The sequence below is a fragment of the Zootoca vivipara genome, chromosome 5 (assembly GCF_965207765.1).
Source record: "Zootoca vivipara chromosome 5, rZooViv2.hap1.1, whole genome shotgun sequence".
Taxonomy (NCBI): Eukaryota; Metazoa; Chordata; class Lepidosauria; order Squamata; family Lacertidae; genus Zootoca; species Zootoca vivipara.
In genome coordinates, this window is record NC_142588.1 from 92,813,537 (window position 1) to 92,829,935 (window position 16,399).

General features: G+C 46.9%; 1 protein-coding gene across 4 annotated transcripts in view; it reads right to left on the bottom strand.

Moving 5' to 3' along the window:
• The window catches only part of ARMC9 (armadillo repeat containing 9), a 90,722-nt gene that overhangs the window by 12,168 nt on the left and 62,155 nt on the right, over positions 1–16,399 (bottom strand). For all 4 annotated transcript variants that reach the window (XM_035133035.3, XM_060274281.2, XM_060274282.2 and 1 more), the window contains 5 exons: positions 15,979–16,037; positions 10,055–10,159; positions 9,546–9,661; positions 2,611–2,735; positions 2,136–2,268 (listed from right to left, as the gene is read on the bottom strand). In XM_035133035.3, coding sequence (XP_034988926.1) covers positions 2,136–2,268; positions 2,611–2,735; positions 9,546–9,661; positions 10,055–10,159; positions 15,979–16,037 — 538 coding nt within the window. The remainder of the gene's footprint in view (positions 1–2,135; positions 2,269–2,610; positions 2,736–9,545; positions 9,662–10,054; positions 10,160–15,978; positions 16,038–16,399) is intronic.

Sequence of the window (16,399 nt, forward strand, 5' to 3'; positions counted from 1 at the left end):
TCACTCACACCCACACACCCACACACCTCTCTTTGTTCCTGATGCAGTTTATCTATACCATTTCAAGGCAACAGCTCTTTAATAGAAGAGGCCTAACTTCAGGGAAGTCAATTCCCACCTCAACTTCCTCTCCTGGCAACACTTAGACACCCTGACACCTATATTGCCCTCCCAAAGTGAATGTCATGCTATACAGACAAGCAACACATTCACCCCCTTGCAAAAAGGGGGAGGGAACCTTCTTTCCCCTCCACCACTGCTGAGGGCTGCTTGCTGTTTGGGGACCCTCCCTTAACTCCAAGCATAATTACTGGCCCAAAAATAACAATAAAAAATGAACACAAGATTATTGCCTCTGTGCTGCCTCCATAGCTGGAGGCAGCGAGAAAGAATGTGCTCTTATGCTCAGATCCTGCTTGCAGGTATCCCGCAGGCATCTGGTTGGCGACTGTGAGAACAAGATGCTGGGCTAGATGGGCCGTTGGCCTGATCCAGCCAGCTCTTCTTACGTTCCTAATCTTCCACTTTAAAAGGGGGAAACGCACATTGTGCAATGGAATAATTAACTGCGGCTACAGATTTTTGTATTTGGGCTGCAAAACACAGGCTTCTGTTTCTTTAGCGCAGAAGTCCAGACTGCCTGCTTCGAGATGCTAGTTTCCGCAGCCAGGACAAGTCAAGGACATCTGTGCTTGCTGCCCCAGAACTGGGAGATGTCTGGAAGACTTTTTTTTTTTTTAAAGATTTTTATTTATTTCAATCTTTAAAACCATACAGAGAAATCATGAATCCACCTTTACAAGTAGTAGGAAAGAAAAGAATAGAGAGAGGAGGGGGAGGATGTTGGGACCAGACCACAACATGTCCTGCTCTATACACAAATTATCTCTTCTGAATGAGAATTAAAGAAAAGAAAAAAAAGGGGGGGGGAGGAAACAAAGGGGAAGGGAAGGGGGAAGAAAAGGAGAGGAAAAAAAATTGCAAAATACAAATTACAAAAAAAAGAAAAGAAAAAAGAAGAGTACAAAATACAAAAGGGAAAAAAGAAAAATCTGTACATATAAAATAATACACAAAATATAACAACGGTCTTCCAATCATGTCTGGAAGATGTCTGGAAGACTTATGAGCAAGGGAAGCGATCTTACACCAAATCATTTGGGCCATTAATGTCATTATTCTTTATGAGACTTGGCTTGCTTTGGTACACTGCGGCTCCTACAAGTTTTAAACCACATTTTGCATCTAAAGACTCTGTAAACACACAGAAAAGCCAACTTGGACGGCTTTAAAAGATCGTTAAGACAGATTCGTGGAGCAAAAAGCTGCCAATGGCTACTAGTCACTATCACTATGTTCTACCTTCCTTGCCAGAGGAGGTATGACTCTGAATACCGATCACTGGGAATCACAGGCAGGAACTGTCGCACTCGGGTCCTGGCTTGGGGGCTTCCCTTAGGCATCTGACTAGCCCCTGCAAGAACAGGATGCTGAACTAGCCGAGAGCCCTGCTTACGTCCATGGCACTGATTCACACCCGTGAAATGTCACTTCTGCCCATTTGCCTCGGAACTTCCCCATTTGCAAGAAACACATTCAAAGAAAAACGCTATGAATTATTATTTGGCCCCGAAGGTTAATTGCAATTGATGGACAAAAGCTACAGTGGAATGTGAACATTTAGGAATAAATTTCTGGTGGCAAGAGTAATTCGGCAGCGGAACGGACAGCCTCAGAAGGTGGTGGACTCCCCTTCATTGGAGTTTTCTAAACAGAGGTTAGATGGCCACCTGTCAGGGATTCTTTACCTGTGATTCCCGCATTGCAGGGGGCTGGGTCAGATGACCTTTGGGGTCCCTTCTGAATATGATTCTGCAATTCTATGATAAATACACTACTTAAAAATTGACAGGCCACTCTTTCAATAAATAGACCAGGCATGTCCAGCTTTCAAGAGACTGAGATCTACTCCCACTATAAAAAAACTGGCAGTGATCTACCAAAGCCTTTTTTTTTCCTTTTTGAGTGGGGTGTGTATGCAATCTACCGTGATCTGCCATGGATCCCCCTTGATCTACCAGTAGATCACGATCTACCTGTTCGACATCCCTGCAATAGACCATACAATTACATACCTGTCTGACAGTCGGTCTACGCTGTCCTGGGCAACACTGAAGGACTGGAGAGTCAGGATCTCAGCTGCTGATGGGGGAGAACCAACCATTCCAAGACGCCCCAGGGACCCCTCAGAGGTTTCAGTTTCAACTGCTGTTTTGGAAAAGAAATGCTTCAAGATTTGGGAGGTAGTGCTTTCTGCCAAATGTTTGGGCCCACATCTCATGTCCCGTGCCCTGGCTGCTGGTCCACCCATCCTTCAAACCCTCCTGTGGTAATAATGTTCCCCCAACCTGCTGCCCTGCAGTCGGTTTGGACTACAACTCCCATCATGCTGTCTGGTGATGATGGGAGTTCTAGTCCAAAACATCTGTATGACACCAGATTGAGGGAGTGCTAGCAGTGTAGTATCTAGACCAGAGCAGCATGTTCATTGATATGCCCCAGAATGGCTGACTTAAACCTAAAATTAGCAGACTTCCATCAAATCCTTACACGATGAAGAGAAGCAGAGCTCGGAATGGCTGGGTCTCTTGCCGCTGCGGGTCGGGGGACGGGAGTTCTGCCCAGACTGGAGATGGCTATCCCTGCTACAGGAAGAAAGGGCATCATTTTCTGGCCTGGCAAGGAAAACGAAAAGTCAAAGAATGGTGAATGCTTTTAATTGAAAACTATTATCGTGCAAGAATGATTGCCTCCTGCATTTCCTGTAACAGAGAGGCATTTTGCATCACAAGCTGGCTTGCCAGCACCAAAGCAGCCTTGCGGTGCAGTTTCCCCCTCGTTTACCAGTCAGGACATTTTTGCGGAGAACTCTGGGATTATGTACGCAGCTCCTTAGCAAAGCTGGGCAAGCGCCTCCTCTCAACTCATTCCACTGTGTCAGATCAAGATTTACATATCCGTTTGATTCTGTCCCTTTTATAGTAAGCTGAACGCCTGCATCTGCCCTATAGGAAGTGTTCTGTTGGCCCATTAGCTCATTCCTGTCTGCTCTAGCCTTCCCTAATCTGGTGGCTCCCTCCCATAGTTTTTCGGACTGCAGCTCTGACCATTGATCATGCTGGCTGGGCTAATGGGAACAGTAGTCCAACAATATGCACTGGTTGCCGATTTGCTACTGGGCCAGGTTCAAGGTGTTGCTATTGGTATACAAAACCTTCATTATAGAATCATAGAATCATAGAGTTGGAAGAGACCACAAGGGTCATCCAGTCCAACCCCCTGCCAAGCAGGAAACACCATCAAAGCATTCCTGACAGATGGCTGTCAAGCCTCTGCTTAAAGACCTCCAAAGAAGGAGACTCCACCACACTCCTTGGTAGCAAATTCCACTGCCGAACAGCTCTTACTGTCAGGAAGTTCTTCCTAATGTTTAGGTGGAATCTTCTTTCTTGTAGTTTGAATCCATTGCTTTGTGTCCGCTTCTCTGGAGCAGCAGAAAACAATCTTTCTCCCTCCTCCATATGACATCCTTTCATATATTTGAACATGGCTATCATATCACCCCTTAACCTTCTCTTCTCCAGGCTAAACATACCCAGCTCCCTAAGCCGTTCCTCATAAGGCATTGTTTCCAGGCCTTTGACCATTTTGGTTGCCCTCCTCTGGACACGTTCCAGTTTGTCAGTATCCTTCTTGAACTGTGGTGCCCAGAACTGGACGCAGTACTCCAGGTGAGGTCTGACCAGAGCAGAATATAGTGGTACTATTACTTCCCTTGAATTAGATGCTATACTCCTATTGATGCAGCCCAGAATTGCATTGGCTTTTTTAGCTGCTGCATCACACTGCTGACTCATGTCAAGTTTGTGGTCTACCAAGACTCCTAGATCCTTTTCACATGTACCAAGACTCCTAGATCCTTTTCACATGTACTGCTCTCAAGCCAGGTGTCACCCATCCTGTATTTGTGCCTTTCATTTTTTCTGCCCAAGTGTAGTACCTTACATTTCTCCTTGTTAAAATTCATCTTGTTTGCTTTGGCCCAGTTGTCTAATCTGTTAAGGTCATTTTGAAGTGTGATCCTGTCCTCTGGGGTATAATACCCTGGGGTATTAACTTGGGACCAGTTTACCTGCAAGATTGCTTACCCCACATACGTCCACCTGACCACTTCGATGTAAGGAAATAGCACTGTTTTAGGCGCCACACAATACCCATTCCGCCTTTGTAAGAAATCTTTAGTGTGGCAGCACCTACGCTCTGGTACTTCTTGCCTACTGACCCCAGGCAGGCCTATTCCCTGTACTCTTTTGGGTGCCTGCTGAAAACATTGTTGTTTATAGACAAGCCTGCCCAGAAATGTAGAATGTGGACGTATGTTCCAATCTGTTTTTAGTTGATTGTTGATTTTATCTTTTGATTATTTAAAAGTTGTTCTTATGTATTTATTTTATAAGCAAAATAAATTAATAGAGTGGCTGGGGAAACCCAGCCAGATGGGCAGGGTATAAATAATAAATTATTATTATTATTATTTATTGAATTTATATACTGCCCTCTACACGGAGGTCTCAGGGAGGTTCACAGAATAAAATCAAAATATAAAACCACAAAATACATAATAAAAATAAAAAAGCAACCCGCTCGTAAACCGCTTTGATGTTCTGTTTTTTGTACAAAAATCAATCAGTGTATAAATTTTATGAAATAAATACATTTCCGGATGGCACCAGATTGGGGAAGGCTGAACTCCATTCTTATGGGTAACAGCTCTCTTGTTTGGATAGGAATCTTCCAGCACCAATATTTCAGAGGTGTGGGAAATTGACCGTGGGTCCTCTTTCTGCACCCAACACTTATAATCTACTCCTGAGCTACAGTCTCTGGGCTGCCAGTTCCAACCCCTGAAGGGTGAAAGTGAAGGAAGCATGGGACTTGTTCTTTCGAGATTCCCACCTTTTCCACATTTGGATGTTGCTATGTATATGCACTTGCACCTAGAACTTTGCTTTTACCACGCTATTAAAATGTGACTGAGAAATCAATGTAAATGGCAGAGAGGCAGCATTCTGATGACAGGGCCTGATCCGGCGAATGGCAAAGGCTTTCCTCAAATCCAGCTGAGAAAGAAATCACGATTCCCCCTGGTCTGGAGAATGCCAAATTAAATTGCTAGGCTAGGTCTGAAATGTGCCTTGCAGGAAGCAGCAGGTGAAATCTGAGGCTCCCAGGAGTGGCACCTGGGGCTGGTGGCCAAATGACACATCAAAAGGCATGCGCAAGGGATTCTCGCAATCCTTGTGATGTTATCTACGGTCGCAGCAGCTGTGGCAGAGGTGGTACCCCACAGCCACTCCATCAGCTTGGCTTGGCGCAGCTGCTGTTTGGCTATTCCTGCTCCAGGACTTCACAAGTCCAAGGCATTTTGCAGCCTGTGGCAGAGCAGCAAATGCTCCCTGCCCATCTCTTCCCAGAAATACCGTAATAATTTAATAATTTCTTTTTTAAAATCAAGGTGCATAGTACCCCTGACAGTAGCAGCCCCCATTTACCTTTCCTTTTCTTTGCTCCATTCAAACTGCCCACCACCACCACCACCCTGTCATCGTTCTTCTCTTTCTTTCCTCTCCCTTTCCATTCCACTCATGAGAAGGGGATAGCTCAGTCGGCAGAGCGTGAGACTCTTAATGTCAGAGTCATGGGTTCGATCCCCACGTTGGGTAAAATATTCCTGTGTGGCAGGAGGTTAGACTAGATGACCCTGGTGGTTCCTTTCAACTCTATAATTCTACGATTCATGATTCTATGCTTCTCTTTGAAGCAGCATCTTGTTACACGCCTAACGCTTCACTGAATACAAGGGGACTGAGTAAGCTTAGGACGTTTTCCGTTGCCCATTGCAAAATGAGCCATGAATCAGACTCTTGAGTAAACAAGTACAGAGTTGCCATGGTGTAAATCTCTTTCCCTCCAATCCATGTTAACACCAGTACTTTGCTGCCCCTTTTGCTGGATGCCTGGCTCAGTGTGTTTCTGGGGAAGTGGCATGTGCCCGCTTCATGACCTGCTCCTCCTGCCATGCCGCCTCCGCTCTTCCCCAGCTGAGCAGCAGTCAGTACAGTGGGAGCAATGGGTAGTTTTGTGTTGTATCTGCTGCAGCAACCGCTGTGAGGGGCAGCTTGTGATGTGGCTCCATACCTGCCAAGTTGCTGCCAGAGAAATAAGGGACCGGGCCAGAAATAGCAGACCGGAAGTAGCGCTGCCGCCATTTTGGAAATGGGCGGGGCATGCTCAGAAGTGACTTTTGATGCTGCTTTGCCCAGTTCCAAAATGGCCATTGCGCCAGAAGTCGCACTGGAGCCATTTTGGAACTGGGCAGAGCAGCATCAAAAGTCGCTTCTGAGCATGCTCCGCCCAGTTCCAAAATGGCCGCTGCACCAGAATAAACCAGGGGAAAACAAAAAAATATGTTTTTTCAGCTAGGAACAGCTGGAAAAACGGGGATTTCCCGGGGAAAACGGGAGACTTGGCAGCTATGTGTGGCTCTGTGCTGGGGATTCCCTCAGCCGACTCTCGGGCTGGCACAAAACCAAGCAAACTGCCCCCTCCCCTCGCCTTTTGTGGGTGTTTGGCCCAGGCGCCATGGGAAAGGAGGGGCAGGGCTTGCTAGACTGGCCAGTGGGATGGCTCCGCTTGCCAGGCGGCAACAGCACAGCAAGCTGCACAAATTTATTTCTTTATTTAAACTGATATGCCGCCCTTCATCCAAGGATGACAGGGTGGTTTAGGGTATAAAAACACACAACGTAATAACAAACAAAACTATAGCACCCCGCACACTGTCTTAAAGGCCACAGATTGTTTAATTAGCCAAAGGCCCGGTTGAAGAGGACCATTTTCCCCTGGCGCCTAAAGGTGTATAATGAAGGTGCCAGGCGAGCCTTCCTTGGAATCGAATTCCACAAATGAGGAGCTACTGCAGACAAGGCTCGCTCTTGTGTTGCCACTCTCCAGGCCGCACGTGGAGGTGGCACATCAAGAAGGGCCTCAGAGGATGACCAAGGGTCCGGGACAGTTCATATGAGGAGAGGCAGCCCACCTATCCAATCTGAAGAAGCAGCATCAGGCAGCCAAGTGTCACAACTGGCAACATCTGCCATCGGGTATAACTGGCCCAAAGGAATCCAGAGAAGGAAGGAGCCACAGGGCCCAGGAAGCAGAGTGTCTTTGCTCATCAGCCACCTGAGGTCAGTGTCTCATTTTGTCCAACCAGAGGGCTGGCACTGCTCCCTCGGCAACCATGCTAAAACATGGAGGTTCCATTTGGCTATCTTGGCCGATACCAGTGCACTGGAATGCCTTCAAGGAAGAGACCTGCCTGATCAGAGCAAAGGCTGACATTATTCAGGCAACTGGCTTCCAATAGCAGCTGACCTAGGTACTTCTAGGAAGCATTGTTTCACACTGCAGATGGCTTGTAGGAACAGAAGTACACCAACACTCCTGTTCCTTAGAGCAGGGATTTGGGGGGGGGGCTGATGCCCTTCAGATGTTTCTGGACTACACCTCCCATCATCCCTGCCATGCTGAGGCTGATGGGTGCTGGAGGCCAATGACTTAAGCATGGGCACATTAGGCTATTATTTACCATTTCCCAGTTTGCGTGTGACATGGTGTGCTCCAAGGGAGCCTGTCTCTGGCATAGAATATTACATCATCGTCATCATCATCATCATCATCATTACTACTACTATAGCAACCTTTAGTAATCTGGAGCCTTCCAGTTGTTTTAGACTCCCAGCAGCCAGCTCAACAGTTAGGGATGACTGGAGTGGTACTTCTGCAATATATGGAGGGCACCAGGTTGGGAAAGGCTACATTATGGTACTGTGCTGGGGAAATGCTTTCATCATCAATTCGTTTCCCAACAGCCTGGGTCTGAGAGCGCTTTGCATCTAATCTCTCTCTCCCCCCCACCCCGAGTTTTCACAGCCTTGTGAGTGAAAATTGAGAGGGGAGAGAAAAAGGAGCAAAGAGGGGTAATTTCATGGCACTTATCCAGTGCATTGTTTAAATCTAACCACTTCACTATTTCCACACTGGCTGTTTCTTCTGCTAAATTCTGTTAGATCTTGCAAATGGTGACGGGGGGGGGGGAGTAGGCAGAAAAGATAAGTGGCAGAGAGTTCTTGAAAGCTATTACCTCTCTGCAGTAGTTGTGTGCTGTTCAAAAAGTAAAGGGAGGGAGTGACAGCAGGTGGAAAGCTTTAGATCTCACTATATTTTTAGAAGCATAATCCACCCTATTTTCATAAGGAGGACTTCTCATTTTTTCATACCTGAAAACACCTAGAAAACAAAGAAAGCCCCACCTGCTAGGAAGAGCAATGAAAAGCCTGCTATTTTGCAAATGCCTCTTCTTCGCGTTTATGCAGCTTAAAAGCTTCCTGCCATGCACGCTGAGGTGAAACACTAACCGTGGCTGGGAATGTCACAAGAAAACCAGCAAGGGCACTTAAAAAAACTAAGCAGATGATAGCCATTCCTGCAAACCAAGCCGCTCTTCCCAACGGTTCTGGCTGGCTCCCAAATTTGGGTAATAATGCAAAAAGGACTGTTGAGCCTGAGAAACAAAACTGGCTTCTTTGAACAACTATGTTCATATTGGTAAGATTTAGTTGCAATTCCTGCATTGCAGGGGGTTGAACCAGCTGACCCTTTGGGTCTGTTCCAGCTCTACAATTCTGTGCTTCTGTAGATGACGATGATGATACCATATCACATTTTTGAGCGTCCAAAGCTTATCTGCATCATCTTGCCAGCCTTACAACACCTTTCTGAGGACTGGAGCATTCGCAGAACAGCAGCCTCTCTGCACTTTTGCCCTCTGCACAGTTCCTGCTTCCTCCTGACCTTTACACATTGTCTCCAAGTGTTTCTTTTGGATGGAGGTCCTGCCTCTTTCTCCATACAGGTTTGTACAAACATTGACACAGCATGGATGCAAACCCTGTGACTCTTCAGATGCTGCTAGGTTACGACGGCAGGAGAGAGACGCCAACATCTGCCACGGAACACAGGACAGGAGGGGAGAGGCCTTGTGATTTCCCCTGCTCCTTTCCCTGAGCTCCAGGGAGGGCGTAGGAGGGCCTGGCTAGCCCAAGGTCTTTATAGGAACATGCACAGCAGAGCTGGAGGTCGACACCAAAGGCAGGGCTATGCCTTTTCCACTCTGTTTCAAAAAATCTGCACCTAGAGACAATCCAGATACCATGGCAAGAAATCTGCAACCTGTGTCTGCATAACGTTGCCTGGATTTACTATGTTTTAGGGCATATGTTGCTCTAAGTGAAAACTCTTTTTTAAAAAACACAGCAAGGGCAACGTCCTGTCTAATGCTGTTTTATTTCGTCAGAATCTTTCCATCAATCTGAATTGCATTTTCTTTGAACCTCCCAGCTTTTGGCTTGTTTGCCCAGACTTACGTTGGGTAGGCAGCCCTGTGATGGCCCGGTGTCACGGGTCTCTGGAGGGGCTCGTCAATGCTTTGTGGGATGCTGGGGATTGGCTTCTTCTTTGCTTTCGGGGTGTTGGTCATGATCTGAAATGAGGAGGAGAAATCAGCTGCTTGGGAAGCACTAAACAAAGACCTAAGGAGGAGGACACATCCTGAGTCCATGCTAGGGGCTGTCCAAAGGCCAGGTGCAGTGGGGAGGAGGAAGAGGGTCAAGTCTTGTCCCGCCACCCCAGCCTTCCCCAACACATGGAGGCAACGTTCTAAGGCTTATTAGGCAAATCAGTGCCTTATTTTAAAGGGAAAAAAGGAGGCTTATTAGGCTATTGCTACTAAAATCTGAACTATGTCTTCAGGTTGGGTAAAAGGGAGGGAGGGATGTTCAGTTTGTCATTTTTCGCTTTTTGATACGTAACTCAAAATACAATTTTTTGGTGAGTTTAATAACACCCAGCACTTGTCTCCAAATCTGCTACTTACTCCCAAGTATTCTGTGGTCAGGAGCTTCTCGCCCGACAACTCCCCCTGTTGAGGCTGCAACACTTCGTCTTTATCCAGGTCGGCCTCCATGCTGTTGTGGTCTTCCTGCCATGACATGAAAGCAGAGTCAGGGACCCCCCAAGAGTTCTCAGGTCACGGGAATAAACCATGTGACAGGCAAAGCCAATGAGATGCAGCGCGTGGCTCCCAATGCCGTGCAGTGTCTTCATTAGGCAAAAGCTGCTCAGCAATTAAGGCAGACACAAAATTACAGCTCTGTCAGCTGAGAGTCAGCTAGAGTGTCACCGTAGTTCTGCTCCTACCTAGAGGGTCATCTCCAGAGCACAGAAGCGGGTGGCCTTTCTTCAGTCCACAACAGTTAAGTTGTGGTGTTCCGTAGGGTTTCATTCTGTCCCCAGTGCTATCCACCACCCTAAGTCACTGAAGACAGCCATTAGGAGACTCGGGGCTAAGAGCCATCAGCTCACTGATGGACCCAGCTCTATTTCTCTGTATTGTCTGAGTTGGGAGATGCTGTGCAGGTTTTGGACTGATGTCTGATCAGTATCAAGAAAGTGAAACTGGATTCAAAGAAGGTGGAGGCTCTGTGGAGAGGTGGTTCTCTTGTCCGGGGCGTTATAATAATAATAATAATAATAATAATTTATTATTTATACCCCGCCCATCTGGCCGGGTTCCCCCAGCCACTCTGGGCGGCTTCCAACAAAACAGAAATTCTAAAATACAGAAATCCATCAAACATTAAAATACATAAATCCATCAAACATTAAAAGCTTCCCTAAACAGGGCTGCCTTGAGATGCCTTCTAAAGGTCTGGTAATTGTTGTTCTCTTTGACCTCTAGTGGGAGGGCATTCCACAGGGCGGGTGCCACTACCGAGAAGGCCCTCTGCCTGGAGAAGTTACCTGTTCTGGGCAGGGCTGAGCTCACTCTGAAGGAGCAATTGCATGGTCTGGGGTGCTCCTAGCCCTGTGCCACGCACTGGTTCTCTGAAGTTACCAGAAGCAGCATGGAAGCAGCCACCGAAGTAGGGGCAACCACGCCGCCCAGACAACAAGCACACAGGGGTTATGTCAGCTCAACGCAAGCTGGCTGGCAAGGGGAACACCCTGCAAATCAGTGGTTCCCCAACGCTTTTGGTCCACCACCCCTTTGGTTCCATAAACACATCTCCAGTGCCCCCTATAAAAAACATTATTCAGAATAGCGGTTTGCATGACCCACTAAGAAAGCTTATGACTTAATAAAATTCAGTAACAATTGCACATTTGTTCAAAATCCAATTAGAACTATTTAGTTTAATTTATTCAACAAAACGGGTGAACTTGATCTGGTGATACAAGTTTTTCAATGTCTGATAGTCACTGACACCTTCAGAGGTCTCCTGCTGCTCCCTTGCCTCTTAGCACGCCTCTAGGTAATCCCACCGCCCCCAAGGGGGCAAAGCGACCCCTTTGGAAACCACCTCTGTAAATCAAGGCAGCCGCAGACTTTTGAGTACGGCACGCTTGGATTTTACTGTGCCTTTTGCATGAATTGCCCAAATCCGGGCTGAAAGGAAGCAGAAGGCAGTAAAAATGTAGTGTCATCTCCTGAGTGACAAAGGCCAGAACACTGGCATCACTGTTCATTGGGAGTAAACCATCGTTGATGCAAGGAGGGGGGCTGAAATCTGCCCTTCAGGTTGCAGAGGCCAAACTCTGCATAGGCTTTGAAAATAGGGGCTCTTTGCGAAGGTGAGCTTTGTAGGAACGAGAACAGGAGATCCATACAAGGGAAAACGGCCAAACAAATCCCCACTGAAGCTAACTCAATTCCGCTGCAGCTCTGACAAAATGTTCTTTCTAAACAGTTAAATGAAATTAGCCAAATAAATTGCCCCCAGAGTTTGTGGGCTATTTGTACAATGAAGGCATTGAGCAGACATGCAAAGCCCATGGTTTTCATTCCCTGATTTACACCAAATACTACACAGCATCCTTGTGAGTCTCCCTCTGTGCAGGGGATGGGAGGAATAGAACTCACCAACTGCTGCAGAGATTAAAACAATGGGCAGGATTAACGTGGCCCAGGAGTGGAAGCCCTGCACAAGGACTCCCACTTGAGCAAAGGGGCTCTTCCCACCGCTGAGCCCCAAAATTGGCTCAGCAGAGGAAAGGAGGTAATTCTGTCTGAAAAGCCGAAACACTTGTGTAGACAGAATGCTCATCGTGGCGTAATGCTGAATTCCACTGATTTTTAAAATTAGTAACAATTACTGTTTGTGTGGTGGCACTTTAGAGAGTTACATAAGCAAAAACCTGGCAGGTTTCTGCCCCAAGATGCTTACAATTTAAAGTTCAATTGCTGCGGGGAGGGTGAAGATGACACAGACAGACAGAGGGAGGGAGGAGGCAACCATAACAAAAGCTCACCCTCCCTCCCTCTCTCCTGGTTTCTTTCTCCATCTCCTGCTCAGCACGAACCATAGTTTTTCATGAATTCCAAAATAGCATGCAATAGGTAGTGCTTGCTCTCCAAAGCAGAATCGGAAACAAACCATCTGGCATTTAAGGCACCGCCTTTCCCACAGGCTCGGGACTCATCCAGCCTCAGTATCAGAGGCTAAACTCACTTGGGGTGCAGATGGGCTTGTTGCAGGATCCTGGCTCCTCACCCCAAAGGTGAAGCCTGACCTAGGGCTTCGGTGTAGGTTCTCCTGGTCTTCCTCTGATGAGGACTCCCCCAGCTGATCCATGCCACTCTGTTGCATTTTACTGCATTTTAATAATAAATCTTTTTATAGGATATTGTGATTTTAAACTGTTCCAAGGCGCCTGTAAGTAGTGCACAGGCACTAGAAGAAAGGGGTAGGAAATGTTATGCCAATAAAAAATAATCACGGGAATAGAAAGCCTCCTCCTTGGCACAGTTTGGGAGGATGGCATTTTGTTTCCTGGGTTACGGGAAAAAATGTGCTGACATAAACTCACACCTTTATTGATCAACGCTCCACTGACAAAGGGAGTAGGCTTGTGGTTTCAGGAAGCTTCGCATCATTAAACTCTTCCTCTTGCAGGCTAAGACCTTGGTAGACACAGGTCTGTCCCTTACACAATTTCACCACCTCACAGCAGCAAATTGTTCCTTCCTGCATTCTGAAAGGAGAAGGGGTCCAACCGCTTGCCGTGTGTCAACAAACAACTATTTGCTTAAAAACAATGAACAATATCCTGCAAGCAGCTCGTAAGTATCCCTGGTGACATTCAGGAGGTCATGGCCTGCAAACCCATTTTGCAATCCAAGGATTACACCTGTCCAAGCGGAGGAATAGAGTTACATGCATAAGAACGGGGGGGGGGGGGACAGGGATGTAAATTGACTTTCATTATGTATTGATAATTTATTATTTGCTGTATTTTTGGTTTGTTTATGGCAATTTTTGTAAATTCTTGTATGAAATAAATAAAATTTGGGGGTTGGGGGGGGGGAGAACAGAAAAGGCCTGGCTCTCAACTGGACAGTGAGAACTTGGATTTCAGTTTCTGCCAAAATCGTTAATGCTTAAATCATTTTCGTGCAGAGGCAAGGCTTAAAAGGCACATTAGGTGAATTGCATGGTTGGAGGCAAGCTAAGAAGCTGATCCAACAAGCCACACACCACCCTGCCTCTTCCTTTTGAAGCATGGGGTGGGCACAAACCTTTGGTGAAGCCAATAACACGGGTCCTGAGACTGGGCAAGCAATTGGGTGCTCTGTGACCTAGGAGGCGGAGATGGTTCCAGTGCCCACTTGGCATCCAGCCTGTCACCAGTGACATCATTGATAGGAGGAAGTGCTGGAGGTGGCTCCATGGTGGGAGGGTCTTTGGGAGGGTCCTGGCTATCAGGGTGTGGTGGCAGAAGAGTACAAGCATGCTATAGTCCGATGGATAATTCAACTACAGAAGACAGCGGCAGCCTTGCTGGTTCAATCAGAAGTCTATCCAGCCAGTCTATCCAGCCAAGCATTCCCACTTCTTCTCTGCCCCTCCAAAAAAGGGAATAACTCTCTAGTCTTGATCAACAAAAGCAGATTACCCACAGGGCAAAGGTCAAACACATGCATCTCTTCACAGAGTGGGGACCGAAGCAGTGTGTTCTATCTGGATTCAAACCACTTCTCAGCTATGAAGTTATGGTACTATCTCTCTGTCAGGAGCCAAGTTGCACCATGGGCCTATTTTGTAGGCAAGAGGAGATTAAGGTGCAAGAGATTCAGTGGTCTATGTATGAGCTAGACATGAGCTGTGGACCTGAATCAGCCCACGTGCAGTAGAGCTGGTCAGCTGTGGGCAAGCATTTCCCACCCACCCCAACCAGGAAATGGTCTTAGTTCTACAAAGAAGGCAACCTGTCCAGCACTGTTAAAAGTTGTACCAGGGAACGGAAACTCACAGCCTAGCTGAACGCAAGCAAAGAGAATCAGAATCCTGGGTCATTGTAGCAGTCTGCAAGTCATACTTCACACATTCAGGTTTGGGGTCCCCGTGCCCCCCTCCCCCCCCACTGTCTCACTATGTTTGCTAATCAAACACGTTCTGCAGATCTTCACAATGCTTCAAAAACCTGCTTGACTGGAGATCAGAAAGGTCAAGAAAAAATTGACATGCATCAGTCAAAGATTCATACTATCTTCAGTCCTGTGAAAAACAACCATTGCTACACAGCCAAAGAGATAGAACCACAGCAACTGGGGTGAGGGTGTGTGACTTCTGTTACACAAAAAAGTAAACTGTAAAGCTTAGAATTGCTTGCCTTTCCGCTCTGGTGAATGAAAGGTGCCCTGTAACTTGGAAGGTGAAATGGGATTGTGCTCTTAGGAATATTTTACAATCCTCCCGTCAGTCGCAGTGGGCCCTAAACAGGAGACCTTCTCGGTGGACTCTGCCCCAAGTCTTCCAGGTATTTCCAGGTATTCCCAAACTACAGTGTCATCTTCCCTTTAAATAGCCTGCAGAGCTTGTCCTTTTTGCCTTGCTGAACATGAGGCAGAGGCCTGGCTTTGGCAAATGATCCTTTCAAGCCCAGAAATTTCACACTATTTATATCCCGGTATTTTTTCCAGGAATTTCTCACCAGTTGCAATCGTGCTGGCACAGATGCACCAGATATTGCTGCAGTGGAGGAATGCAAGCAGGGCGGATGGAGGCTTATTATCAGAGCATCTTCCTTAAAACGTGCTCTGCTGGTTGGTCTGGTAATTAAGACATGTCAGCACGTCCACATAACAAGCCCAAGGATTAGGACCGAGCTAAAACCACTTCCCTTTTTTGTGCATGCTTTGGCAGCGTCAAAAAACACCTCCCCTTTCTGATGATTTTTCAACACTCCTTGCAAACATGCTCACTTATTCATTTGAATTGCCCCTCACTGGCCCTCACCAAATTGCCTTCAGTGACCCGCCCAAGGCTAATAAAATGCTTTGTGATTTCAATTCATGCTGTGACCTCACCAGAACTGATAAACTATGCCATCTCACTCAATATATGATTCCTAACTGGATGGAATGAGCCATGTGACTATATTCAGGAAGAAGACTTGGGGAGGGGATGAAGAGGAACAGTGTGACAGGAACAGTGGACAGAGCAAGTGGACCTGCCTGTACCCCCCACCTCCAGCTTGTAAAACCCCTCTCCCTCTTGGCAGCTTCAAGCCAAGAGGTAAACAGAGGGGCAGTAAATTCCCCTGCCTAATGTCATGCAGTGTCCCACAGGCAGAGGAAGAGGTCAAGGCAAGAACCTGCCCTTTTGGGAGGAGGGACCTGGCAATACAAACCCAGAAATGTTATGGGGCGCAGAGATGTTATGACGGTAAAGTATTCCAGCCTTGCGTGAGGCACAGGGAGCTCCTAAGACTTTCAGGCATCCAGCTTATAAAACTTACCTCATCATTATCTTCCTTCTCCTCATCATCAGACTCAGCGCTATCATCCAATGGATCTTCTAGTAGGAAACAAGATGAAACATAAAGAGAAAATGAGCAAAGCAGTTTGCTTCAGCAGAAGTTTCATTTAGCGAGTCCCCCCTCCACCACTACCCTCAATTTCAACACTGACTGATATTTTTACTCTCTTTGGGCATGTTTCCCTGCACAAGCCATAATGAAAGTAGCGGTGTGTTAAGACATTTGGCCAAACCATTTTTCATCACTTTTTAGAGGGGTGGCCTTAAAATGGCCTTGGAAGTTCTCTGCAATTGGGGTGGGGGTGGGGGCAAAACTGTAACATTTTGTGTTGGGGTTGCTCACGGCAGTAGAGGTGAGGTAGCAGACAGACGCAATCTTTCTCTTGCAGAACAGTGCTTGG